The sequence below is a fragment of the Equus quagga genome, chromosome 1 (genome assembly GCF_021613505.1).
Source record: "Equus quagga isolate Etosha38 chromosome 1, UCLA_HA_Equagga_1.0, whole genome shotgun sequence".
NCBI lineage: Eukaryota > Metazoa > Chordata > Mammalia > Perissodactyla > Equidae > Equus > Equus quagga.
Window position 1 is genome coordinate 146,798,231 of NC_060267.1, and position 23,968 is coordinate 146,822,198.

Sequence of the window (23,968 nt, forward strand, 5' to 3'; positions counted from 1 at the left end):
TGGTATAAAAACATTTTTTAAGAGCGCACGTGTGTGTATGTGTGTCTGGGAGTGGAAAACTTCTGAAAGGATATGTAAATTATGATTACCTCTAGGGAATTGTCCTGGGGATTTGAGAATTTTTCTTTTCCACTTAAAATTTTTCACTATGCACATCTATTATATAATCATAATGCTAAAAATAATAACACAAAATGAAAATAATTACTTGGAGATGTACCTAATAACCGTGATCTTAAATGCAAGAAAAGGTCCCCCTCCCCAAATGGACATAGAATAAAACTCCTCTTGCCTTAAATCGTTTTTATTTCTCCTCAGTATTTAACTTACTACATTTACATTTCGCACTTGAGGTAGGTGAAACTTAACTGTATTAGGCACCAAAAAGGGAGTTAATTAAGGAGGATTGCCTTAAAAATATTTATGCTGAAGAAAAACTTACTTGATTTTCTCTTCCATTTCTTGTTCATATTCTTTCTTTACTATATCCAATTCTTGCTGATGCTCCTTCCGCAACATTCGAAGATCTTTCTGCAATTTAACAATCTCCTTGCCCAGCTTCTGCTTCTCCTGTTCTGCCCCTGCTAATTTAAACTCCAGGTCATTGTGCTCTGTCTCCATGTTACTAAGCAATTTGGTTTGGACCACATGTGATTTGGACTTTTCTTCAGCACTTTCTTCCAAAACTTCTGTGGGTTTACTTTTTCCATCCATTTGTTGCTGTAAAGTCTGTAATTTTTCATATTTTGAGGTCAACTCTTCCATTTCAACTCTATGTCCTTCCCTCTCTCTTACTAAGCAAGAATCCAGCTCTTTTATCTTTTGCTCCAAAATCTGACAGGTTAGTTCCTTCTCCTGGAGAGTTTTCTGGACATCATCAACCACGTTTTCCAAGTTTTGCTTTGTCTCTATGTTATTTCTACATTCCTCTTCTTCCACATGCTGAGATTCTATCACGGAATATTTCTTGTTTTTTTCGTCACGTTCTTCTTGAAGATGATTTATCCTAACTTGATCTTCATGTTGCTTTGCTTCAGCATCTTCTACCTTTATTAAGAGCTCCTGGTATTTGCACTGCATTTCAGAAAGAGAAGACATTGTCTCTTCCTTTTCCTGCTCTAACCTCTGCAACAGCTTTTCTTTTTCAATTAAATTTCTTTGTAAAACACTGATTTTTTCTTCACATGCCTTCTGCACATGGCCTTGGGGATCTGCATCTTCCTGCTCAGTACACGTTGCCACATTCTTTGTTGATCTATGTACAACTGATGTTTCTGATTGTGGTGAACTTTCCATAGACTTAAGTTTTTCTTCCAAGATGTGAATTTCTCTCTCTCTTTCTTGCAATTTTGTATTTAGCTCACTCAAATGGCTTTCTCTATCTTTTTTATATTGCTGTTCTTTCTCTTCCATTTGAGTTAACAATTGCTTCTTGATGGCAGCAATTTTTTGTTCAGCTTTTTTCTTCAGTTCTGCTAATTTTGCAGCACTTTCTAACTCAAGTCTATCTTCCAGTGCCTTTAACTCCTCTTCTTTGCTTTTCACACTTGAATTCACGTATTCCAATTCTTTCTTCTTCGTTTCAAGTTCTGATTGCACGGAAGACACTTGCTTTTCCAGTCTTAAGACTTTTTCTTCAGTCTCTTTAACCCTGTTGTCCTTTTCTTCTGCTAACTCTTGCATGTGTTGAAGTTTCTGAACCATTTCTTTCTGTTCAATAACCTTCTGATGATCATAATTTTTAAGAACTTCATTTAAGGACTCAATTTCAATTGTTTTCTGAGTAACATGCTCCTCTAATTCCACAATTCTTGCTGTTTGAGTTTTTAACTCAGTCTCTAAATTACACTCCTTTTTCTCCATCTTGGTCTTCTTATCTTCCATTTCACCCTTTAAACATTCAAATCTTTTATTTTGCTGATCAAGGTCTTCCTTCAATAAAGTTATCTGCTCACCTTTTTCACTAGCTTCCTTTGTTTTTAACTCAAGCTGCATCTGCAGTTCTTTAATAGTATTTTGATATTGTGTAAATCTTGACTGTGCTTTCTTCTTCCATTCCGAGAACTTGGTGGACAAGTGATCCACCTGGTCAAGAGCAGAAATTTTCTCTTTACTCAGAGTTTCAACTTTCAAAGATAAATCTTGCACCTGATTCAGCAATTCACGTTGTTCCCCATCATACCGCTCACTTAGTAATGAAATGGCTGCTTCTTTTTCAGTTAGGCTGATACTATTCTGAAGTTGTACATTCAAATCAGTTAGTTGTTTACTAAGACTGCTGATCTCAGATTTTTTTTCTTTAAGCTCTTCTTTCATCAATGTAACAACATTGATGTTTTCCGATAACTCTTTCTTCAACTGTGTGATACAAGACTCCTTTTCAGAGGCAGCCTGTTGCTGATTGCCTCCTTCCTTCTGTAAAGCTTCTTTTTCTGTTACAAGACCTTCAATATCAGCCTTCATGTTCTTAATTTGATTTTCTTTTTCTTCTAACTGATGGGTAGCCTGTTGAAAAGAACTATTTAGTGTATTTTGCTCTTCTGTTAGCTGTCTAAGTTGTGATTCTAACTCAGAAACTCTGCAAGTTCTAATTAGTAGTGCCTCCTTAACTTTAGTTGTATGGTGTTGACAATGGGAAATTCTAGAGAGAATAGCATTGATTTTACTACTACTAATATCAATTAGTTCACTTGTTTTGGCTTGCAATAAAGCTTCAGTTTTCTTAGAGTAAATATCTAGCTGAACTGTTAGTTCCTCAGACAGTTTTTTGAATTCTAAGCTTTTGTCTTCCAGGCTTTTCTTACTTCTTTCATGTGAGGACTTCAAACTCTGGAATTCTTCATCAGTGGTTTTCAACTTGTCAGTCAACTCAGAAACCTGAAGCTTATCTTTTTCTGAGAGCATCTTCAGTTCAACTACATGCTCTTGAAGACAAATATTTTCCTTCAGAGAATGATTCAAGTCAACCTCCAGCTTTTCAAGTTGTGCTTTCAGTTTAGTTTCACTTTGTGAGAGAGAATCCATATGAGCAGACTTCTGGTTTAACTGTTCCTGTAATTCCTTTAATATCGTATCCTGCTTAACACCTTCTTCCTTCAGCCATGCTATTTCCTTGCTCATCTCTTCTTTTTCACATCCAAATACAAGGACCTTTTGCTTCAGCTCTGCTACCTCTTGCTCTTTTTCCTGTAATTGGATTTCATGTTTTTCCTGAAGTTCTTCAGCTTGCTGATTAAGTTTCTTTTCCCAGACTGATATGACATCATTGATTTCTTGCCTATGTACCTCAGTAAGACTTTCTATTTGCTCCTTTTGGTTTGTTTCCAGTCTTGACACTGCATCACTGATTCCAGCTGAGTTAGCCTGTGCCATTTCCAAAATTTTAGCATTGAACTGTTTTTCTTTCTGACTAAGCTCTAGAACAGTATTTTCAAGCTCTTTTTTAAGTTTGGCTTCCTGATCCAACAATTTCTTCTTTAATGTTTCTTGCATCTCCTTTGCTTTCTGCTTAATTTTTTCCATCTTTTTTTCTTGATTTTTAAATTTGGTTTCATATTCCTCATGCAAAATACTAATACTGTCCTCTTTGGCTGATAATTTCTGTTTGAGTATTTCAATTTCTTTGCTCTGTCCTTCTCTCATTTGTAAAATTACATTTTCCTTCTCCATCAAGATTTGCTTTGTCTGCTCCTGCTCTATGTTATTATCTTTACGTTGAGACTCATAGAGTTGGGTTAAAGATTTTACTTTTTCCTCCATTTCACTATTTTGTTTTTCAAGCTGTTGCATTAAGTCCTGTACCTGGATTTTATGAGTATCTAATTCAGTACAAACATCTTTCTTTTCTGTTTCAACTTCAGCTACCTGTTTGGTAAGAAGCATTCTTTCTGTTTCCAAATCCAACAACTTCTGCTGCAATTGGGCCAACTGCTCCTCATATGCTTTTGCTTGCTCATGTGTGGTACTCTGGGATGACTGAAAAAGATCCAGCTTAGCAGATGCCTGCTGGAGTTCCCCTTCAAGTCTTTTAATATCTGCCTCTAAATTTTCCACATGAGCCTGATGCTCCTTCAAATGCCTGTCCTTTTCCTTGAGAAGAAGTCCAAGTTGATTAATTTCATCTTTTAATGCCTTCTCAGTTCTCTGGATAGACATCTCTTGTTCTTTAATGATATTGTCAACTTGTTGCTGGTGATGATTTTTCTCTTCATCCAGCTTGGCCTCTAACTCCTGCTTCACTTTATCTGCTTGATTCTTTAGTACAGAAAGTTCCTCTTCAAGCTTGCTACGGGCCTTTAACACTTCTGACAGTTCTGAAGACAATGATTCCAGTTCTGTTTGCTTCACATCAAGTTTTTCTAAAGTCTTTTCATTCATCTCTTCTATGTGGGCCTGGAAAAGACTTTCTTTGTCTTTCAACAATGTTTCTTTTTCTTGTTCATATTTTTCTTTAAGTTTTTCCACTTCAGTCTGATGCTGTTGCTTTAACACTTGGAATTTTTCAGTCCAAAGGTTATCCTGCTGATGTTGTAGGCTTTCCAATTCAGTCTTGTGTTTTTCAACCATGATTGTAATTTCTTTATTGTGCTTATTTTTTTCAGCTTCCAAATGAATAGCTAAATCTTCTGACTGATTTTTGCTTTCTTGTAAGCTTATTTCCAAAGAACTTTCTAATTCAAGAATTCTCTGTTAATAAAAAGAGACGTATTTTTATTAAAGTACAGACCTGTTTATTAGCAATGATATACATGACATGATGTCTACACATACTTAAATTTCTAAATTTAGATAAATAACTCTACAAATCACACCAAACAAGAGAAAGGACAAAGAGTCTGTGCGCAATTCCTAAAGGAACCATATCACAAAGAAAAGATTCTATTTTTAACACAACTCATAATTCCAGATTCTCTGTACCTATTTGGGTAACTATTTCAACTACATATATTATAAGAATATTCTGAATAGACAGTCAAAAAGAAATAAATCATGAAGTAGAAAATAACTATTGGTAGGAAAATGGGTATTTTTTCTGTTTTTTTTATGCCTATAATAGTACTCTATTACTTTCATCATTTAATTTTGGAAGAAAAATAATGTATCTGGTTTTTCCACCCTCAAAATTACTATTTAGAAGATTTTTTGCAAAAAGAAAGAACTTACATAAATTTTACCAAAGATTACTATTATCTCATGAAAATATCAACCTTGACTCTGATGGAAAAAAAGCTAAGTATAAGGCAGAGCCATAGAATGTCAGGGCTAGAAAAGTTGTAAGGAATTACCAAATCCAATCTCTTCATGTGACAGGTGAGGAAATTAAGGTATAATTGTTAATTTACAAAGCTAGCAAATGGAAGATCTAAGCCTCCTGAATACCCATTCCCCTCTACCATGCCACTCCACATAAATGTTGGAAATGGGAAAATAAAGCCCAGTTTAGAAGTATTGGTAAGAAGTGTTGACTGTTTCACTGCCTAAATCAGAGAAAAAAGTCTAAATAAAATAATATTAGTCAGTTTATTCAAAACAGGTCGTACATTTCATATACTGCTAAGAAAAGGGTCACAGGGCCTTAAAATAAGCACACTGAGACATATATACAAATATATTCATTATAGGACTATGTTTAATATGGGAAAAACTCAAATGTAAAAGTAGGGCATTGGGGTAACTAAACTGTGATATAAACAGAGAATGAATTATCTCCAGGAGATGGCATGAGATGAAGCTGGACAGGCAGGAAGGTGCCAGGGCAAGTACTGCCTACAAAGTGAGTCACTTCCTAAAGATCAAGAGTGAGTAAGCAACGGAGTGGAGATGTTGCAGAGCCTGAGTACAAAGAATCAGACTGAGTGGCTGAGAGAAATACAGCAGCTAAAGGAAGAGTCAGGATCACCATGTAGCAGACACCAGAACCACTCCCACGAAGAACTCTCACTATCTAAAAACCACGTGCATGCATATGTAAATCTAACTCAGTAGAACAAAAGCTTCTCTACAAATTTAAACTGACTGGAGAGAGAACAATAGTTTTCAAATACAAATAATTTCACAGCTCTGGAACCTGAATATTATTTAAACTTACAGTTCTGTAAGTCTCTGCTTCTTGCTGAAGTACGCGAAGTTTATTTTCACTCTCTGTGAGGATTGCTTTTTTCTGCAACTCTAACTCTTCCAGTGCCAAAGATTCTTGCTGTTCTTTTTCTTGGGTGATCTTCAGATATTCTGAGTGACTTTTTTCCTGCGCCAATAACAGTAATACCACTTTAGACCCACATAAATCTTCAGCATTCCCAAAGCACTTCCATAGGAATCATTTACTTCATTTCATCTGCACACCAGCCCTGCGAGGTAAGCAGTATCATCATCTCTCTTCCCACGCTACAGTCTGCAGAAACAAGGCACTGTGGCTTTTCCATTGTGGTCTGGCCAATCTTTGCCACAATTACTCTTAATACACAAAATTTTGTTCCAGTAATCCCATTATGTCTGCTATTTTTCCACTACTTCAAATATTTTGCAAAACATCACTGAATGTGAAGGGTCACACAATTGCCGCTACCTCTTCCCTGCACGCTGGAGTTTGATATTTCAACTCTAGGCTGAGAAACTAGATTATAAGTTTATATAATTTGTGAGAAATACTTTGTTATAAGAGGGAACCCACATTGAAAACCAAATCAAAAGCAGAAGATTACATGTGAATATATGAGTTAAATCAAAGAAATAGCTATAAAAGCCTATATAACTCTTCTCAGATAATCTGGGCTCTTTTACTGCCCCATCAATTCTGAAAAGCTTCTTCTGTGATTGCCCTTATTATATATCAACGTTCATATTAAAAGCGTTTAGTGTTTTGAAAAGAGAAGCTCTAGAGAGTACTTTTAACATTTAGCAGCTTTGGACTCCAATTAAGTATACTCATCCAAACCTATTGCTTAGGATTCATGTTGCCAGGAGCAATATTTTCAGTTCACTATACTCTGGTGAAGCATATTGCTTTAAGGAAAGACTCTGTGCCATATTACAAGTAGACTGATAATATTACTTTCTATAATATCAATTTTAAAACATCATTTTAAACATACTACATTGTTTAATGTAAACTATATTTTAAACGCATCTCCTTATGCCCACAAAAATAAGAGAAAAAACTTTAAGAGTCTGTTGAATTTTGACTATCAACTCAAGGCTAACTTCTTTGAGAAAGTAGGTAGAAAGGGGAATCAAAAGGGTAAGTGCATGTGTGCATGCATGTGCTTTCTGTGAGCCTGTGTCCTGCTCTCTCTGCTCGGAACATATCTGAATGTATCACTTCCTAGAACACAGTTTAACAAAGCCAGTGTTCAAAGCTCTCTCCTCTCAAAGGCCAATTACTCCAGCACGAAAACTTATAATAGGTCTTTATGAGGCATTTTAGTGCCATTCCCAGCTTCATTTATGTCCCACTTTGTTTAATGTCCATGCCCCTATTTTAAATTTATGCTGTTATGTTATGGTTTAAATATTCTTATAAAGTACTTTAAATCCTTTCTGGACCAACAAAGAATAGAAGTATGTGCCCATACTCATGTACATTTCACAATCACAGACTAAACCCCTAACCTCAGCCAAGAGCACTGTAAATCTGGGTGCCTATCTGCCCCAGAGAGATGAGAACTCCCTGACTGAATTCAAGAATCACTGCTGCTGGAGATTCTCAGAGCCCCAGATCCAACTGAGAGTGAAAAGAAAGACGTATAAAAGAAAAGAGATTAAAATTATAAATCCTATTTCTCATCCTTTCACACTGAAAGCATTTTTAAATTATATACTACTTTATGAATAATAATTTCATATAAAAACAAACTACATTTTTGGTATTAACACTTCTTATAGTAACTTACATAAAAGTCTTTTCACAATTCAAGAAAAAACATTTTTTGTTTTAAACTTTCAAACTACACTATTCTAACAAATCTTTCTTATCCTTGCTTTTCTGGTTATTGTTTTTGTTAAGTGAGTCAGTTGTGTGGGGGTTTGTTTACTTTACTTTTTTAAACATCATATGGATTGAAAATTACTACTGAAATTACTCTACTTAAAATGAAAACTACTTGGTCCTTTTCATTTTTTCTTCTTTAAAATGCACCTTAGACAAAACTTTCTGAGCCTTGAGCTCTGATACATTCAGTCTGGTGAGTTTTTAGACATTCTTCCTGAGTTACGCTGTTACTGATTCAATGCTTCAATTAATCTATCTTCTCCTTTACTCTCCCTAATCACAACCTACCACCAGCGTGAGAAGAAGGACAAACAAATGAATAAACTGATTAATGAAAGCTTGTTAGATTAGTAAATTTAATTTCCACACAATACTAAGACAACAAGCTCTGACCGCCTCTTTCCTGCCCTCTGCATACTCAAAGGTAAAAACTGCCAGTAGTCTGACCTCAAGCTGGGAGGCGGGGGTGAGGGGATGACAACTTTAAAATGCCATGAAGTTTACCTATAGCAACAACAAAATAACTACTTACAAGAGCTATTTTCATTTGCTCCTGAAATTCCCTTTCTTGGGTCTGAAACTTCTTGGTCAGTTCCTGCTCTTTGCGGGCCAGCTCCTCTTCATGAAGCTTCTGTAGTTTAGCAATTTCTTCTGAGGATTTCTGAAAATCACCCAAATAGTTCAAGTAAAACACCCAAAATAAAATTTGCAACTTTACAACTATATAATACTTTACTACAGTTTAGTCATTGAGCAAATAGTTTCTCAAGGGAAAAAAATCAGAACATATTTTTCATATAAATCAAAATTCAGCAAAGTCTAGACAGTTAAAAGAAAAACCAGTAAAGTTTTGCTCCTCCTTCAAGGCAAGGAGAGCTGCTGCAGTAGTCCATCCTATGGGCTGAAGCTCCATTCCCACATCTTGCAGGGATGTTCCCCACCAATCAGGATGAGGAAATATAGTTGGGGAAATAAGGATGCTCTCAGAAAGGGCACTGCCCCATGGTCAAGTTGCCCTGGCTGCACCAATCTAATTATGCCTAGCTTTCTAGGCATGTACTATTTGTTAAAAAGCACTGGTCTTGTTCTTTCTAGAAAAGGAAGACAATCTTATAAAGATATCAAACCTCCCTAAACAAGTCTAAAAATTTAATATAATCAAACTACCAATAGAAGTCGGGGGGGGGGGGGTGTCCATTAAACAAAATAAACAAGCAAGAACAGCTAATACTCTTTTGAAAAGTAAAGTCAGAGTAATAACAGGAAGCTACCAAATAGGAGAACATATTATAAAACCAGAGTAATTACAACAATGTAATAAAAGCATATGGTCAGAAAAACAATGGAATAGTACACAGAATCCAGAAAAAAAACCATATGTAGCACTACAATAATTTCATATGTAATAAAAAGAGTATGTCATGTCAGAGGGGAAAACATGGGCTATTAAATGGTTTGGAGACTACCTGGTAGTCATCTGGAAAAAATTTAAGGTGGACCCCCTACCTCACTCCTTATACCAAAAAAATTTCAGTTGGATCAAAGGTTTAACCATAAGAAATGAAAGCATGTAAGTGTCACAAGAAAAAATAGAATTTTTTCAATAATCTCAAGTGAGAATGTGTTTTTGAAGCAGAATTAAAATCCAGATAGCATTTAAGTGAAAAGGAAAACTTCTGCATTGCCAAAAAAACCCCAAAACCAAAAATAAATCATAAACAAAGTAAACAAATAACAAAGAAAATTATTTGGATAAAAGCAATATATATATATATATATATATATATACACACACACACATACACACACATACACACACACACACATTCCAAAGGGCTAATTCCTACTATAAATAAAGAGCTTCCACAAATCAGCAAGAAAAAGACAAACAGCCCAATAGGAAAAGGAATCAAGGATTTGACCAGACAACTCAAAGAGAAAAACTACAAATTTCTTTTAAACATATAAAAATATGTTTATCACATGGGTAAGAGATATACACACTGAAACTACAATGATGTCATTTTTTTAACTGTTAAGCTTGGAAAGATAAAAGTTACATAACATCACCTTTGTGAGGGGGGAAAGATACTCTAAGGCATTGTTTGTGAGAGTAGAAACTGTTCCATAGAGCTTGTAGAAAGTACGCAATAATTAAAAATACACATAACCTTTGCTTGAGTAATATTCCACTTCTAGAAAACTATACTAATCAAATATAATAGTGAGCAAATATAATAAGGATATTCACAATTTGCAACAGCAAAAAATAAAACTTAAATATCCATCAGTAGAAGACTGACTAAATTATGAGACATTCATACAACGAAATCCTGAGCAGTCTTTAAAACAAATGAGACACGCATTCTTAGTCAACGTAGATTTGGAAGTCCTAGCCAGAAAAATTAGACAAGAAAAAGAAAAGGGATCCAAATTGGAAAGGAAGAAGTATAACTGTCACTACTTGCAGATAGGATTGTATATATAGAAAACCCTAAAGAACTCACAAAAAACTAATAGAAATAATAAACAAATACAGTAAAGTTGCAGGGTACAAAATCAACATACAAAAATCAGTTCCATTTCTATACACTAACAACAAAATAGCAGAAAGAGAACTCAAGAATACAATCCCATCTACAATTGCAACAAAAAGAATGAAATAGCTAGGAATAAATTTAACCAAGGAGGTGAAAGACCTGTACACTGAAAACTATAAAACATTGTTAAATCAAAGAAAACACAAAGAAATGGAAAGACATTCTGTGTTCATGGTTGGAAGAATTAACATAGTTAAAATGTCCATACTACCTAAATCAATCTACAGATTCAATGTAATCCCTATCAAAGTCCCAAACACATTTTTCACAGAAATAGAAGCAAGAATTCTAAAATTTATATGGAACAGCAAAAGATCCCAAATAGCCAAAGCACTCCTGAGAAGAAAGAAGAAAGCTGAAGGCACCACATTCCCTGATTTCAAAATATACTACAAAGTTCTAGTAATCAAAACAGCATGGTGCCAGCAGAAAAACAGACACATAGATCAATGGAACAGAACTGAAAGCCCAGAAATAAACCTACACATTTATGGACAGCTAATTTTTGACAAAGCAGCCAAGAACATACAATAGAGGAAGGAAAGTCTCTTCAATAAATGATACTGGGAAAACTGGACAGCAATGAAAGTAGACCACTATCCTACACTATGCACAAAAATTAACTAAAAATGGATTAGAGATTTGAATGTAAGACTTGAAACCATAAAACTCCTAGAAGAAAATATAGGCACCATGCTCTGTGACATTGGTCTTAGCAGTATCTTTTTGAATGCCTCCTCAGGCAAGGGAAACAAAAGAAAAGATAAACAAATGGGACTACTAAATCAAACTAAAAACCTTCTGCATGGCAAAAGAAACCATCAGTAAATAAAAGACAACCTACCAATTAGGAGAAGATATTTGCAAATCATGTATCTGATAAAGGGTTAATCTTCAAAATATATAAGGATCTCATACAACTCAACAACATAAAAGCAAACAACCCAATTAAAAAACAGGCAGAGGATCTGAACAGACATTTTTCCAAAAAAGATATACAGATGGCCAACAGGCACACGAAAAGATGTTCAACATCACTAATCATTAGGGAGATGCAAATCAAAACCAGAATGAGGGGCTGGCCTGGTGGTGTAGTGCTTCAGTCCATGCACTCTGCTTTGGTGGCCTGGGGTTCACAGGTTTGGATCCTGGGTGCAGACCTACACATTGCTCATCAAGTCATGCTGTGGTGGTGTCCCAGGTACAAAAAAAGAGAAAGGTTGGCACAGATGTTATCTCAGTGACAATCTTTCTCCCCAAAAAACCAAACAAAAAAATCCACAACAAGATATCACCTCACACAAATCAGAATGACTATTATTAAAAACATACAAAATAAAAAGTGTTGGAGAGGATGTGGAGAAAAGGGAACCCTTGTACACTGCTGGTGGGAATGTAAAGTGGTGCAGCTACTGTGGAAAACAGCATGGAGGTTCCTCAAAAAATTAAGAATAGAACTACCATATGATCCAGCTATTCCACTGCTGGGTATTTATTCAAAGAACATGAAAACACAAATGTGTAAAGATATGTGCACCTCTATGTTCATTGCAGCATTATTCAGAATAGTTAAGACTTCGAAGCAACTCAAGTGCCCATCAACAGATGAATGGATAAAAAAGATGTGGTATGTATTTACAATAGACTACTACTCAGCCATAAAAAAAGATGAATCCATCCTTGCCATTTGGGACAACAGAGATGGATCTTGAGGGTATTATGCTAAGTGAAGTAAGTCAGAGAAAGCCAAATACCATACAATTTCACTCACATGTGGAAGATTAAAAAAACAACAATAAACAAACACATAGATACAGAGAATGGATTGGTAGTTACCAGAAGGGAAGGGAGGTGGTAGGAGGGCAAAACGGGTAAAATAGCACTTTTGTATGGTGACAGATAGCAAGTAGACTTGGTGGTAAACACAATGTAGTCCATGTAAAAGTCAAAATACAGTGATGTGAACCTGAAACTTATGTTATAAACCAACGTTACCTCAATAAAAAAAATTAATTTAAAAAAATGAGGCATCATTACCAATATTTTTTAAATTTCTTGAATCAAATTGCATTTATTTATTTATTTTTAACTGCAGTAACACTGGTTTATAACATAATATAAATTTCAGGTGTACATCATTATACTTCAATGTCTGTGTGGATTACATCACGTTTACCACCCAAAGACTAGTTACAATCCACCACCACACACATGTGCCTAATCACCCCTTTTGCCCTCTCCCTTCCCCAACCTTCCCCTCTGGTAACCACCAATACAATCTCTAGTGTGTGTTTGTTGTTGCTATTTCTGAGTGATATCATACGGTATTTGACTTTCTCCCTCTGACTTATTTCACTCAGCATAATACCTTCAAGGTCCATCCGTGTTGTCACAAACGTCCGGATTTCATCGTTTCTTATGGCTGAGTAGTATTCCATTGTGTATATGTACCACATCTTCTTTATCCATTCATCACTTGATGGGCACCTAGGTTGCTTCCAAGTCTTGGCTATTGTGAATAATGCTGCAATGAACATAGGGGTGCATGTATCTTTACAAATTTGTGTTTTCATGTTCTTTGGATAAATACCCAGCTGTGGAATAGCTGGATCGTATGGTAGTTCTATTCTTAATTTTTTGAGGAATCTCCATGCTGTTTTCCAAGGTGGCTGCACCAGTTTGTACTCCTACCAGTAGAGTATGAGAGTTCCCTCTTTCACATCCTCTCCAACATTTGTTATATCCTGTCTTGTTAATTATAGCCATTCTGATAGGAGTGAGGTGATATCTCATTGTAGTTTTGATTTGCATTTCCCTGATTGTTAGTGATGCTGAACATCTTTTCACGTGCCTGTTGGCCATCTGTGCATCTTCTTTGGAGAAATTCTGTTCAGATCTTTTGCCCATTTTTTAATTGGGTTGTTAGTTTTTTTATTGTTGAGATGTATGAGTTCTTTATGTATTTTGGATATTAACCCCTTATCAGACATATGGTTTGCAAATATCTTCTCCCAATTGTTAGGCTGTCTTTTCATTTTGTTGATGGTTTCCTTTGGTGTACAGAAGCTTTTTAGTTTGATGGAGTCCCATTTGTTTATTTTTTCTACTGCTTTTCTTGCCCAGTCAGACATGGTACCTGAAAATATGCTGCTAAGACCAATGTTGAAGAGCGTACTGCCTCCGTTCTCTTCTAGAAGTTTCATGGTTTCAGGTCTTGTATTCAAGTCTTTAGTCCATTTTGAGTTAATTTTTGTGTATGCTGTAAGATAATGGTCTACTTTCGTTCTTTGGCATGAGGCTGTCCAGTTTTCCCAGCACCATTTATTGAAGAGTCTTTCCTTTCTGCATTGTATGTTCTTGGCTCCCTTGTCAAGAATTAGCTGTTCATAGATGTGTGGGTTTATTTCTGGGCTCCTGATTCTGTTCCACTGATCTGTGTGTCTGTTGTTGTGCCAGTATCATGCTGTTTTGGTTAAAATGAGGCATCATTAAAAATTTTCAATAAGGAACAATCTCCAAGACAGATTAAGTGGAAAAGAGAAATATAGAATAGTATATGTAACATGCTATCTTTCATGTAAAAAAAAGAAAATTAAAGAGAGGATTATAAAACATAAAAGAGAAATTATATGCAGAGAATATCTCTGGGAAGTATAAGATGTAAATTCATTTTTCTATCAAAGTGCTTTTTTCCTATATCCTGAACATAATGAAATGGTCAAGGACTAAAATACAAATTAACTCTTGCTTATAATCAAAGATTGTAGGAAAAGCATAAGACTTAAATTTCAAAATTTCTGTGGCTCATTTCAATCGAGAATTATTCTTACTTTCATTATATCAATAACCTCCTGTTTCACCCGACTTAATTCCTGCTGAAGATGGATGCGTTCCTCCTCACTTGTTTTTTCGATAGCTTTTATTTGTTCATCCATTTCTGCCTTCATTTTCCTCCGTGATTCTTCTGTTTTTTGGGCTGTACTCAAGGCTTTTTCAAGTTCCTCAAAAGCTATAATGAAAACAGCAGAAAAGAGGTATCTCAAGAAATACTATCATTGAGCTAGTGTTTTACATTCAATTTATGGGAACTAAGAGCAGCAGTAGCAGGACAGGTTAAAAAATTCATCATTGTTTTAAGCCAACAGATATTTCCAAGTAGTTCAACCAAGCCACTGAAATCAATCTGTCACTGAGTTCTGGATTCAAATCTTGAGACTGCTTATATGAGCTTAAGGTCAGGAGTCTGAAAAAAATATTAAATTACTAAAGGCTCCCCACTCCCCCACAAGGGTCCTTATGAAGAGCAAATTCAAAGAAATGAAGACTTGTACCTACTTCTATACTAAATAAACATCAATTGCTTTTTTGTTTGCTACGCAGTTCTTAACTTACCTACTACCAATAATTACGTAATACTATTATGTTCTCACTAGGACATTTTTAAGAACGGAAAAATCATTCTTTGATTAATCTTATTTTTAAAAACCTCTTAACCATCTAATAAAAGAGCAGAGTTTTGGAGTTTTTTCTTTAACATTTACTGGCTGAATTACATATTTAAACAATGTATTTTGAAATGAAAGCTACTACTTGTATAAGTTTCAAACTAGAGCTGTTAACAAGAAAGAAACTTTTACCTGATTCAACAGTGTACAGAAAAGCACTACCAGCAGGGAATTCTTGGGTGAGATAAGGAAGAATTTAGGGCCTGCAAAATCAATCATTTAGGCTAGAGTAGTAAGATCTTTAAGGAGGCCAAAGAGCTCACCCAGCAAAATTGATAGGATGGATGCAACAGCTGGGTAACTTGGCACCAAAAATACATATGTGTGTGTGTTTATATATATTTGTGTGTATACATGGATATGTGTATTTGTGCATATGTATGCATGTGTGCATTGTATATGTATGTGTGTGCATGCATGCACCTGCACATACAGCCTCGCGCGCTCTCTCTCTCCCCTGGCATAATGGTACCCTGTCAAAATCCTACTGCTATTATCATCCTAGATTATTTCCTTTAGCCATCACAGAATAGAAGACACCAGACTTCTCTTTACCATAGAGATGGACTATGATAAAATGTCAACTTTCAAGATGGGTTTTTAATCCTATCAAGAAACTATGTCCAAGGGAGACAGTTCATTCACATATGTAGTATTTTCACTCCCAGTGGTATAACAAACGTGGGACTTCAGCCTACGGTATCTCAGAAAAAAAGCCCTTTTATTAACCACAACTTGGCTTAACAGACAGTGGGCTGGGCACAGCAGTTGCATACCTGAAGAAACATCTGGTTGAAAGCATTTTCTTAACAGAAAATTGTATTAGGTATAGAAACAGACAAGAGAAAGGCTGAATTCTGGTAACAACTGGGAAACAACTTAATTTTTTCAACACTTAAAAAAATAACTTCTCTGGCAACCATTTATCTTTGATATTAAAAAAACTTAGCCAGCTTGCTCATTTTATATGCCCAAAACATAAAATCAATGCTCAAATGAGTCTAAATTTCAAAGGAATATTAATTAACTGAAATCAGGTATAAATATTTCTACTCTAACTTTACTGGTATTTGCCTGAAACACCAAGATGATAATCCTTAGATATAAATATGCTGGAAAATAAACTATTTAAAGAAACATGTTGTCTTTGCTTTATTTAGATATTCTTTTACTATAATTTTTAGTGTTAAGCACAAAGAACTATCTCTTGCTACTAACAAGAAATTTGTTTCCTAATTTCTTAAAAATCAGTCAAGTAAAGTGATCGATTATGGGAAATAGCTTCTGTAACAGAGTGCTTACTGCTTAACTTGTGCTGAAGGTTTAAATCTGGGAAAGAAAAATATGGAAAAAGGAATGACAATGTTTTTTAATGCTTGGCTGTCATCAGCATCTTTTCATTACTGCATGTAAAACTGTATCTTAGCAATTCTAAGCACTTCATAGTAATATCTTAAATCAGGCTCTGGAGAACCTGAAGATAGTTTTGATATTCTTCCAGCAAAATAGTATTAAATGAAAAACTTTTATCAATTAAAAAAATTTTAAAAACCTGTATATAGTCAATCTCAAGTGAATTTCCCTTGTTTTCACACATTTTTAAAATTCCAGAATCCAGTACAGTATAAAAATATTCAAACAACAAAAAGCCCATGTTACAAAATTCCTATTTAGATATAATTTTGAATAATTAAGTTTTCCAACCACACTTGGTAAATTTTAGGATATTCCCCTATATTATATACTAACTTTAGTTTTAATCCACTGAAAGAGTTTTCCTAAGTCACTTGATTATCCATCATATAATGATTAAAGTAGCATAGATCTGATTCCACAGTTCTTTTCATCTAAATTTAATCCTCTCTCCCACCCTCTGCCACCATGTCAGAGAATCATATAATTTTACACCTACAAAGAAACCTTTGAAATATTTTATTTCAACATCCTCATTGAAATACAATAACTGAGGCATCTAACTTTTCCTTCAGATGATAAATCAAGCTGAATATACAGGCTTGATGGTAGAACTTTAACTTAGATTTAAGGAACAATCCTTACCTTACATTATTTTTAAAAACTAAGAATGCTGACATTAATTAAGCTCAGCTGAACAATAAGATATCCTACTAAACCAGAATTTCTGAACCAATCAATTACTGATGGCTTCTAACTCTCAACAAAATGTTACCGTGTTATACCTCTGAGAGACACAAAAACTCACTGCTTTCCTTCTCCATCCTGCTTTACGGCAATGTTAAATACCCAAAAAAAGCAGTAAAACACACTGCACATATCCACATATAGAAAACATATTTCAAACCCATTCTGGATTCTACACTGTACCGCAAGTGAAGCCACTTCCTGAGAGGTAGTCTGCCTCCAAAAATGAGACCCATTTCAATGTTGAAGGAGGATATACTGAGTTTTCTGACTAACCAGAAATGCCTCACCTAACCTTGCGACCACCAGATACAGTAAAGTGGTGTCCATAGCCTATAATGGTCTAAAAGTGAATTCCTCACTCTTCCCCAAATGAAACTATGCTAGGATTTTAATGTGAGTGCTAAAGAAGTATGTTCTGAATGTCTACATAATTTATCTTCCAATTGCCAACAAAGGGTAAGTGAGTGGGGAGAAAGAAAGCATGCATCAGCCACAGCTGACAAGTCTTCTGCCAACATGCAAGAGTGCGCGGGAAAACCACAGTCAGCACACATCAAGGGGAAAGCTAAGCACGAACTGCCACTAAATGTTGCAAGAACACACTGTGTTCTTCCAAAGCAAAATTCAATGTATCTCAGGCAATTTTATTTTAAAAAAGTTTTTTGAAAATATTTATAGGCAAAAATTTAACGAACCTTCAGAATGGTCCTGTGTCAAAAGTAAAATGTGAGGCAGGCCTTTTATTGCCAGCTCCTCACTTTCCACTTTAGACGAGGTTCACTCACATCCATGGGAATTACAAAAATGAACAAATGCTCACTATAAGAGTTACATGAAAAAGGCTGTCAATCTACAGTTCAATAATCCAAATGTTCATTCATCAAATATTTATTGGATGTTTGCCGTCTGCCAAGCATATGCGAGGCACCAAGTGATGTAAAGAAAACTTTTCACAAAAAGACAGTAGAGGTAATAAGAGGGGGAGGGAAATAAAAGAACTAATCCTTAGGTAAAGCTAGGAAGAATGCAGCATTTGCTTTTGCCACTTCACCCCATTAGCCTCCTCACCCTCAACGTCCTTACCGTAACAACAATCGTTCTTGTCACATTGTTGTACCGTTACATCCTAATGGTAACAACAAGTGCCAGAATTCTGAGATTCCAGGGAGCACTACTGTTTTGTTGCAGGGCACCAGAGAACACTTTACTATAAGGATATCAAGACCCACTTCTACTTCCACTGCAGGGAATAAACAAAGATGCAGAAGTGTGGAAAGGCCGCCAACCTCTAAATTAACTGTTGACCCTAAGAAGCTAATTAATAACATCACGAATGAATAAAGTAAGCCAGTGTCTATGTCTTTATCCCAGCAAAAAAGCTGCTAAAATGCATGTGGTATTAAACTAAAAAAAAACACGCAGTACTAAAAAATGAATGAAATGCAAATTAAAAGAAAAAGCAATAAAAAGAATTTTGTTTATTAGAATTCCCACCCAATCATCAAGCCCCCTGTGAATAATTAGAGCAAAAGTTTTCAAAGTACGTTCCAAAGATCCTGGGGTCCCGAGACCCTTTCAGAGGGTTTATGAGGTTTCAACCAAAATAAGGTATCACAACAGACTGAATGCAGAAACAAGCATGAAAATCCAGCTATCTTCTACTAAGCCAAATAATGAGATAAGTAAAAACGTAAAACAAGGCCATTCTTCACACTAAATTTTGTTTTGGGAAATATAGCTAATTTTCATAAAAGTATTTATATTAACATGCAAAAGGTTTATAATTGTTACTTTAAAATGAACTAAATATTTTTTTAATTTCTTAGTTTTAATTTCTAATACAATAAATACCGCTACACATAACGCACATAAACAAAAGCCCTTTGGAATCCTCAGTAAGTTTTAAGCGTGTAAAGAGGTCCTTGAGATCAAAAACCTTGAAAACTATTCATCTAGTGTTTACACAAATGAAAATAAAATAATACTACCACCTAGCGGCACAAATTAGATAGTGCAATACTTACAGATAAATTGAGGCCTTCAGAAATTTAGCATCACATCTGCAATGGAAATCTACTTTTTTAGTCACTATCCAAAACATATAACAAGATTCATTCTCTATACTGACTATGCTTTGACCTTTAAAAATTTTACACATTTATCCAAAGTTTCATGCATTCCTTACATTAACTACACAAATTTATCTAGTAAATACCTTGAAAACATCAGGTTGATCTTGAAAAATATTACACTAAAGCTAAGTAAATTTAATTAAGTTGAAAATATGATTCTGTAGCAAAGAAATGTGTTCTTCCATGTGCTGATGTTTTCCAGTAACAGTGACATTGCCAGGGACAAAAGTGCAGAGTGACAATGACTATCTAAATATATGGATGCTACTACTGTAAAAATGTATCAAGCACCTAGAAATACATGACTGTTACATAAATGAAAATCTAATTCCATTTAAAATAATAAATTTTTCCATCAGGTATTCATTTAGTGCCAAAATATGTACATATTACTTCTCTAACATAGCAGACAAATTTTACTTTATTTCAAACATTTTTTGCCTGAGAAACATGGAATTTTCTTTGTAAAGCTTATTCTAAATACCCATGATAAGAAAAAAAAATAGCCCTTACCCCAGTCCTGTTCATACAAGGCTTGGGAAAGGCACCATGATTCACTTATTGGCATGTGTGGATGCACAAAAATAAGATGTTTTGTGAGACTTAAGACTCCAAGAAAAGTATGTTACATAAATCATCAGCAATTAACAAAGCAGTTAAATATACACGAGACTTTTGTTTGTTATATAAATATGCATAAATCTTATACATCATTTAAATACATAAACTCTATTTTAAAGGGTCCTTCAAACATCAAATAAGTATGTTCCGCTGAATGTCTTTCGTATATCAGGCCTATATTATAAAAATGAATAAAAAACTTATTTCCTGCACAAACACAACATGGCAATAAAAAAGCAAAGAATGTTATGAGTTAATCGAAGTTTTTAAATGCAGCCAGTCATATAAAACACATAACTTCGGCAAAGACAGGGTACATGAAAGGGAAACACAGTTTACAAAAGATAGTGCACTGTGGAAACTTTCCTAATCCAAGCAGAATATTTTATTCATTCTGCATAATTGTAGGCAAGAACATTTAATGGGAAAGGGAGGTAACACTGTGGTGTGGGTTCTTTTTCTGTAATGGCTATATTTAAATCACTTAAAGGTAATGAACAAAAAAGACTAAAAATCTATGGGTAAGAATTTATCCTGAGAAAAAATTCAAAGATGGAATAAACTGTACCACAAAGTTGTTATAGTATTATTCATAATACTGAAAATATAAAATAATCTAGATGTTGACAGGTAGGGAAATGGTTAAGTAAATGATGTACATGCATTGTGACACAGCCATTAAAATATGTTAGTACTCTAGCAACATGTAAAAGTACTCCTAATATAATACTAAATGGAGAAAAATGAGCATACAAAATTGTATGTACAATATGATTACAATAATATAAAAGCAAAGATTGGAGGAAAGACTAAATGGAAGTATACTGAAACAACAGCGATGTGCTTTCATTCTCTCTGTTTTCCAATTTTTTCTGGTAGTACACCTCATTAATAACTAGCCAGCTATCCCCACCTCCTACCCCAATTAAAACACACACACACACACACACAAAATAGCCAAGACTAGCATGAACTTCAGTAGCATTAACGTTCTACATTGATGCTGCACTGAAGAGAGAATATTCTAGACAACTAGTAATAATACTATCACTAAAATACAGCATTAGGCACTTAAGCTAAATCACCAGACTTCTCCAAGCTTAAAATCTGGTTACTTGATGATATGACCATCTATTTTCAAGTAACACCTAGAAAGGAATACTATCAACGGTTGCAGTAAAATGCTTGTAACAAATATATTTATTTTGGGTTTTCTTTATCCACTAAAATAGATAATTTTAGCAAAACAAGAGTGCCCTAGTATCATACTTCAAAAAGCAGGCCTAACAATTCCCCTAGAGAGTAGAATAAGTACTACAGGATGATATAGCATTCTAAAGTTGGCATGTCACCGTATTCAACATCTCAGTATTTTATGATAGAATTGTTCTATTTAAAATCAGAGGAGACATTCAGATCTCCTTTGTCCTCCAACATATGGGAGACACCACAGTTCATCTAGAAAAACTAAGAACAGCAGTACAATAGATTGTTTTCCAAGAAAAGTAGTGGAGAATGTACTTTAGCTACTTCTGACCTCCAGAATAAGTGAGCCAAAGAAATTAGTTATTTGTCTATTAATATCTACATGTCAAGAATTACTAAATATATCAGAATTAAATTTTTTATAGGTGAATAGAGTTCATATTCTCTGATAATCGTTCTACATAGACATATTTACTTCTAAAAATCTTAACAACTGCAAGCTTGAATGATAATGTTTCCTTCACATGGCCAGCTCTTTTGTGTTTAGCCTTTGAATTTTAACTCTAAGAAAGGAAGACAAATATTTAATAGAGCAATTGAACTCTCCAAGAGCCAGATGATGTTCACAAACTGTGTGTGGAAACCCTACTTCCTTTCAAAGACCTTTTTCTTACTTTTAGTATTAAATTGGAATTCTGGCAATTAGCATATGTGTTTTATATTTGAACTAACAACCATTTTATATTTGAACAGTTCTCCTCAGACTCAACTAAGACCATTAGATAAAATGTACCTGCTGTGCAAAAGTAGTTTTCATTATAGATTTAAAAGTCAGTATCTTCAAAGTAGAATCACTCTGTTACAACTTTCTATCATAGCCCTCAATAATTATGACTACAATATAATTTTTAAATATCTATAAAAGCCCTCATAACTGTGTGGTCCAAAGACTTTCCAAAGTAAATCTATATTAAATACCTTTAAATCTTAATTATCTAAGTATTTATTAATTTATTTTTTTATTTTTTTTTTTTTTTTAAGATTTTATTTTTTCCTTTTTCTCCCCAAAGCCCCCCGGTACATAGTTGTGTATTCTTCGTTGTGGGTTCTTCTAGTTGTGGCATGTGGGACGCCGCCTCAGCGTGGTTTGATGAGCAGTGCCATGTCCGCGCCCAGGATTCGAACCAACGAAACACTGGGCCGCCTGCAGCGGAGCGCGCGAACTTAACCGCTCGGCCACGGGGCCAGCCCCTATTAATTTATTTTTAATATTTTGACAGTACTATTAACAGACAAGTTTCTCATAGGCTATCAATTTTTTACAAAACTATACTCTTATGAAAATCACATTGAAAGACAAAATATATCTGTGTTTTGGAGAAGCAAGAAAAGGAAGGCTGTACTATTAAAGAGCTGACTAGAAGAGTTCTCTGGGAAAATTTTATCCTATATGTGAATTAACTGCATATTTCATTTACTATTTCATCATTTACCCCTTTCGACTTGATATTTATTCATGGGTTTCTACCTCCTTACAAGATGCATCCCAATACTGAAGAAAATTTAATCCTTCAGCCAGCATTATTTTCTCTTGACTGGGTATAGTAGTCAACAAAAGCAGTCCCAAACATGGAAAGGCTTGACACGAGAAGCTGAGACTATGGATTAGGTGCTCTGTTTGCTGAAAGCAAACTTGTTGAACAATGTCTCACAACTCTCAAACAGCTTCAAGTAAGTCTTCGGAGGTTATATTCTGAGAGATGTTGTCTACTAATATTTTCTGACAGGAAATTTTTTTTTTTTTTTTTTTTTTAAGGAAGATTAGCCCTGAGCTAACTGCTGCCAATCCTCCTCTTTTTGCTGAGGAAGACTGGCCCTGAGCTAACAACCATTCCCATCTTCCTCTACTTTATATGTGGGACGCCTACCACAGCATGGCTTGCCAAGCAGTGCCATGTCCGCACCCGGGAAACAAACCAGCGAACCCCGGGCCACTGAAGCAGAACGTGCGCACTTAACTGCTGTGCCAGCAGGCCAGCCCCTGACAGGAAATTTTCTTAGGTTTACTGGGAACAAATTCATTAACTAAATCCCCAGCCACTTATCAATAAAACGACTGCAAGGAGGTGGGGAGATATTTATGAGCACATTTGGTGTCAGCTACCTCTCTCATCCAGACCATTCCTCTCCTTAAACCTTACAATCTGATTTCTAAAATCACTTCCGAAACTGCGTCCTAGGAATCAAGTTCTCACCAAACTCAAAGACCTTTTTTAAAGTCTTCATCCTACCTTCCCTACTTCTGGAAACGCTCTCATATTCTCCCCAAAAGCATAACTATCCACAATTCCTATTACTTTTTGGGTAACTTTTTTTTCTCATTTATTTCTCTCTGCCAAACTCAAGCTCTCTATGGTTAAGAGCACAGACTCGGGACTCAAAATGCCTGGATTCCAATCCTGACTATACACTTACTCTCTGTGCATGAACATAGGCAAGTTACTTAACTTCTATTTTCTTGGGTTTTCTTATTTGTAAAATGAGGATAATAATAGTACCTATCTCATAGAAACTGTGAAGAATAAATACAAGTGTACACACAAGTAAAAACAAGTAAAGCGTTTCTAACAGAGCCTTACATAAAATAACTAAGTGTTGGCTATCAGTAGTAGTAGTAGCAGCAGCAGCAGCAGCAGCACATGGAGGTTGAGTAAGTGTTAGCAGTAACAGCTGCAGCTGCTGCTGCCACTACTA

At 35.1% G+C, this 23,968-nt stretch overlaps 1 protein-coding gene across 6 annotated transcripts in view; it reads right to left on the minus strand.

Moving 5' to 3' along the window:
* The window catches only part of GOLGA4 (golgin A4), a 128,408-nt gene that overhangs the window by 43,163 nt on the left and 61,277 nt on the right, over positions 1-23,968 (minus strand). For all 6 annotated transcript variants that reach the window (XM_046682473.1, XM_046682456.1, XM_046682490.1 and 3 more), the window contains 4 exons: positions 14,418-14,596; positions 8,520-8,648; positions 6,089-6,244; positions 443-4,686 (listed from right to left, as the gene is read on the minus strand). In XM_046682473.1, the coding sequence (XP_046538429.1) occupies positions 443-4,686; positions 6,089-6,244; positions 8,520-8,648; positions 14,418-14,596 (4,708 nt within the window). The remainder of the gene's footprint in view (positions 1-442; positions 4,687-6,088; positions 6,245-8,519; positions 8,649-14,417; positions 14,597-23,968) is intronic.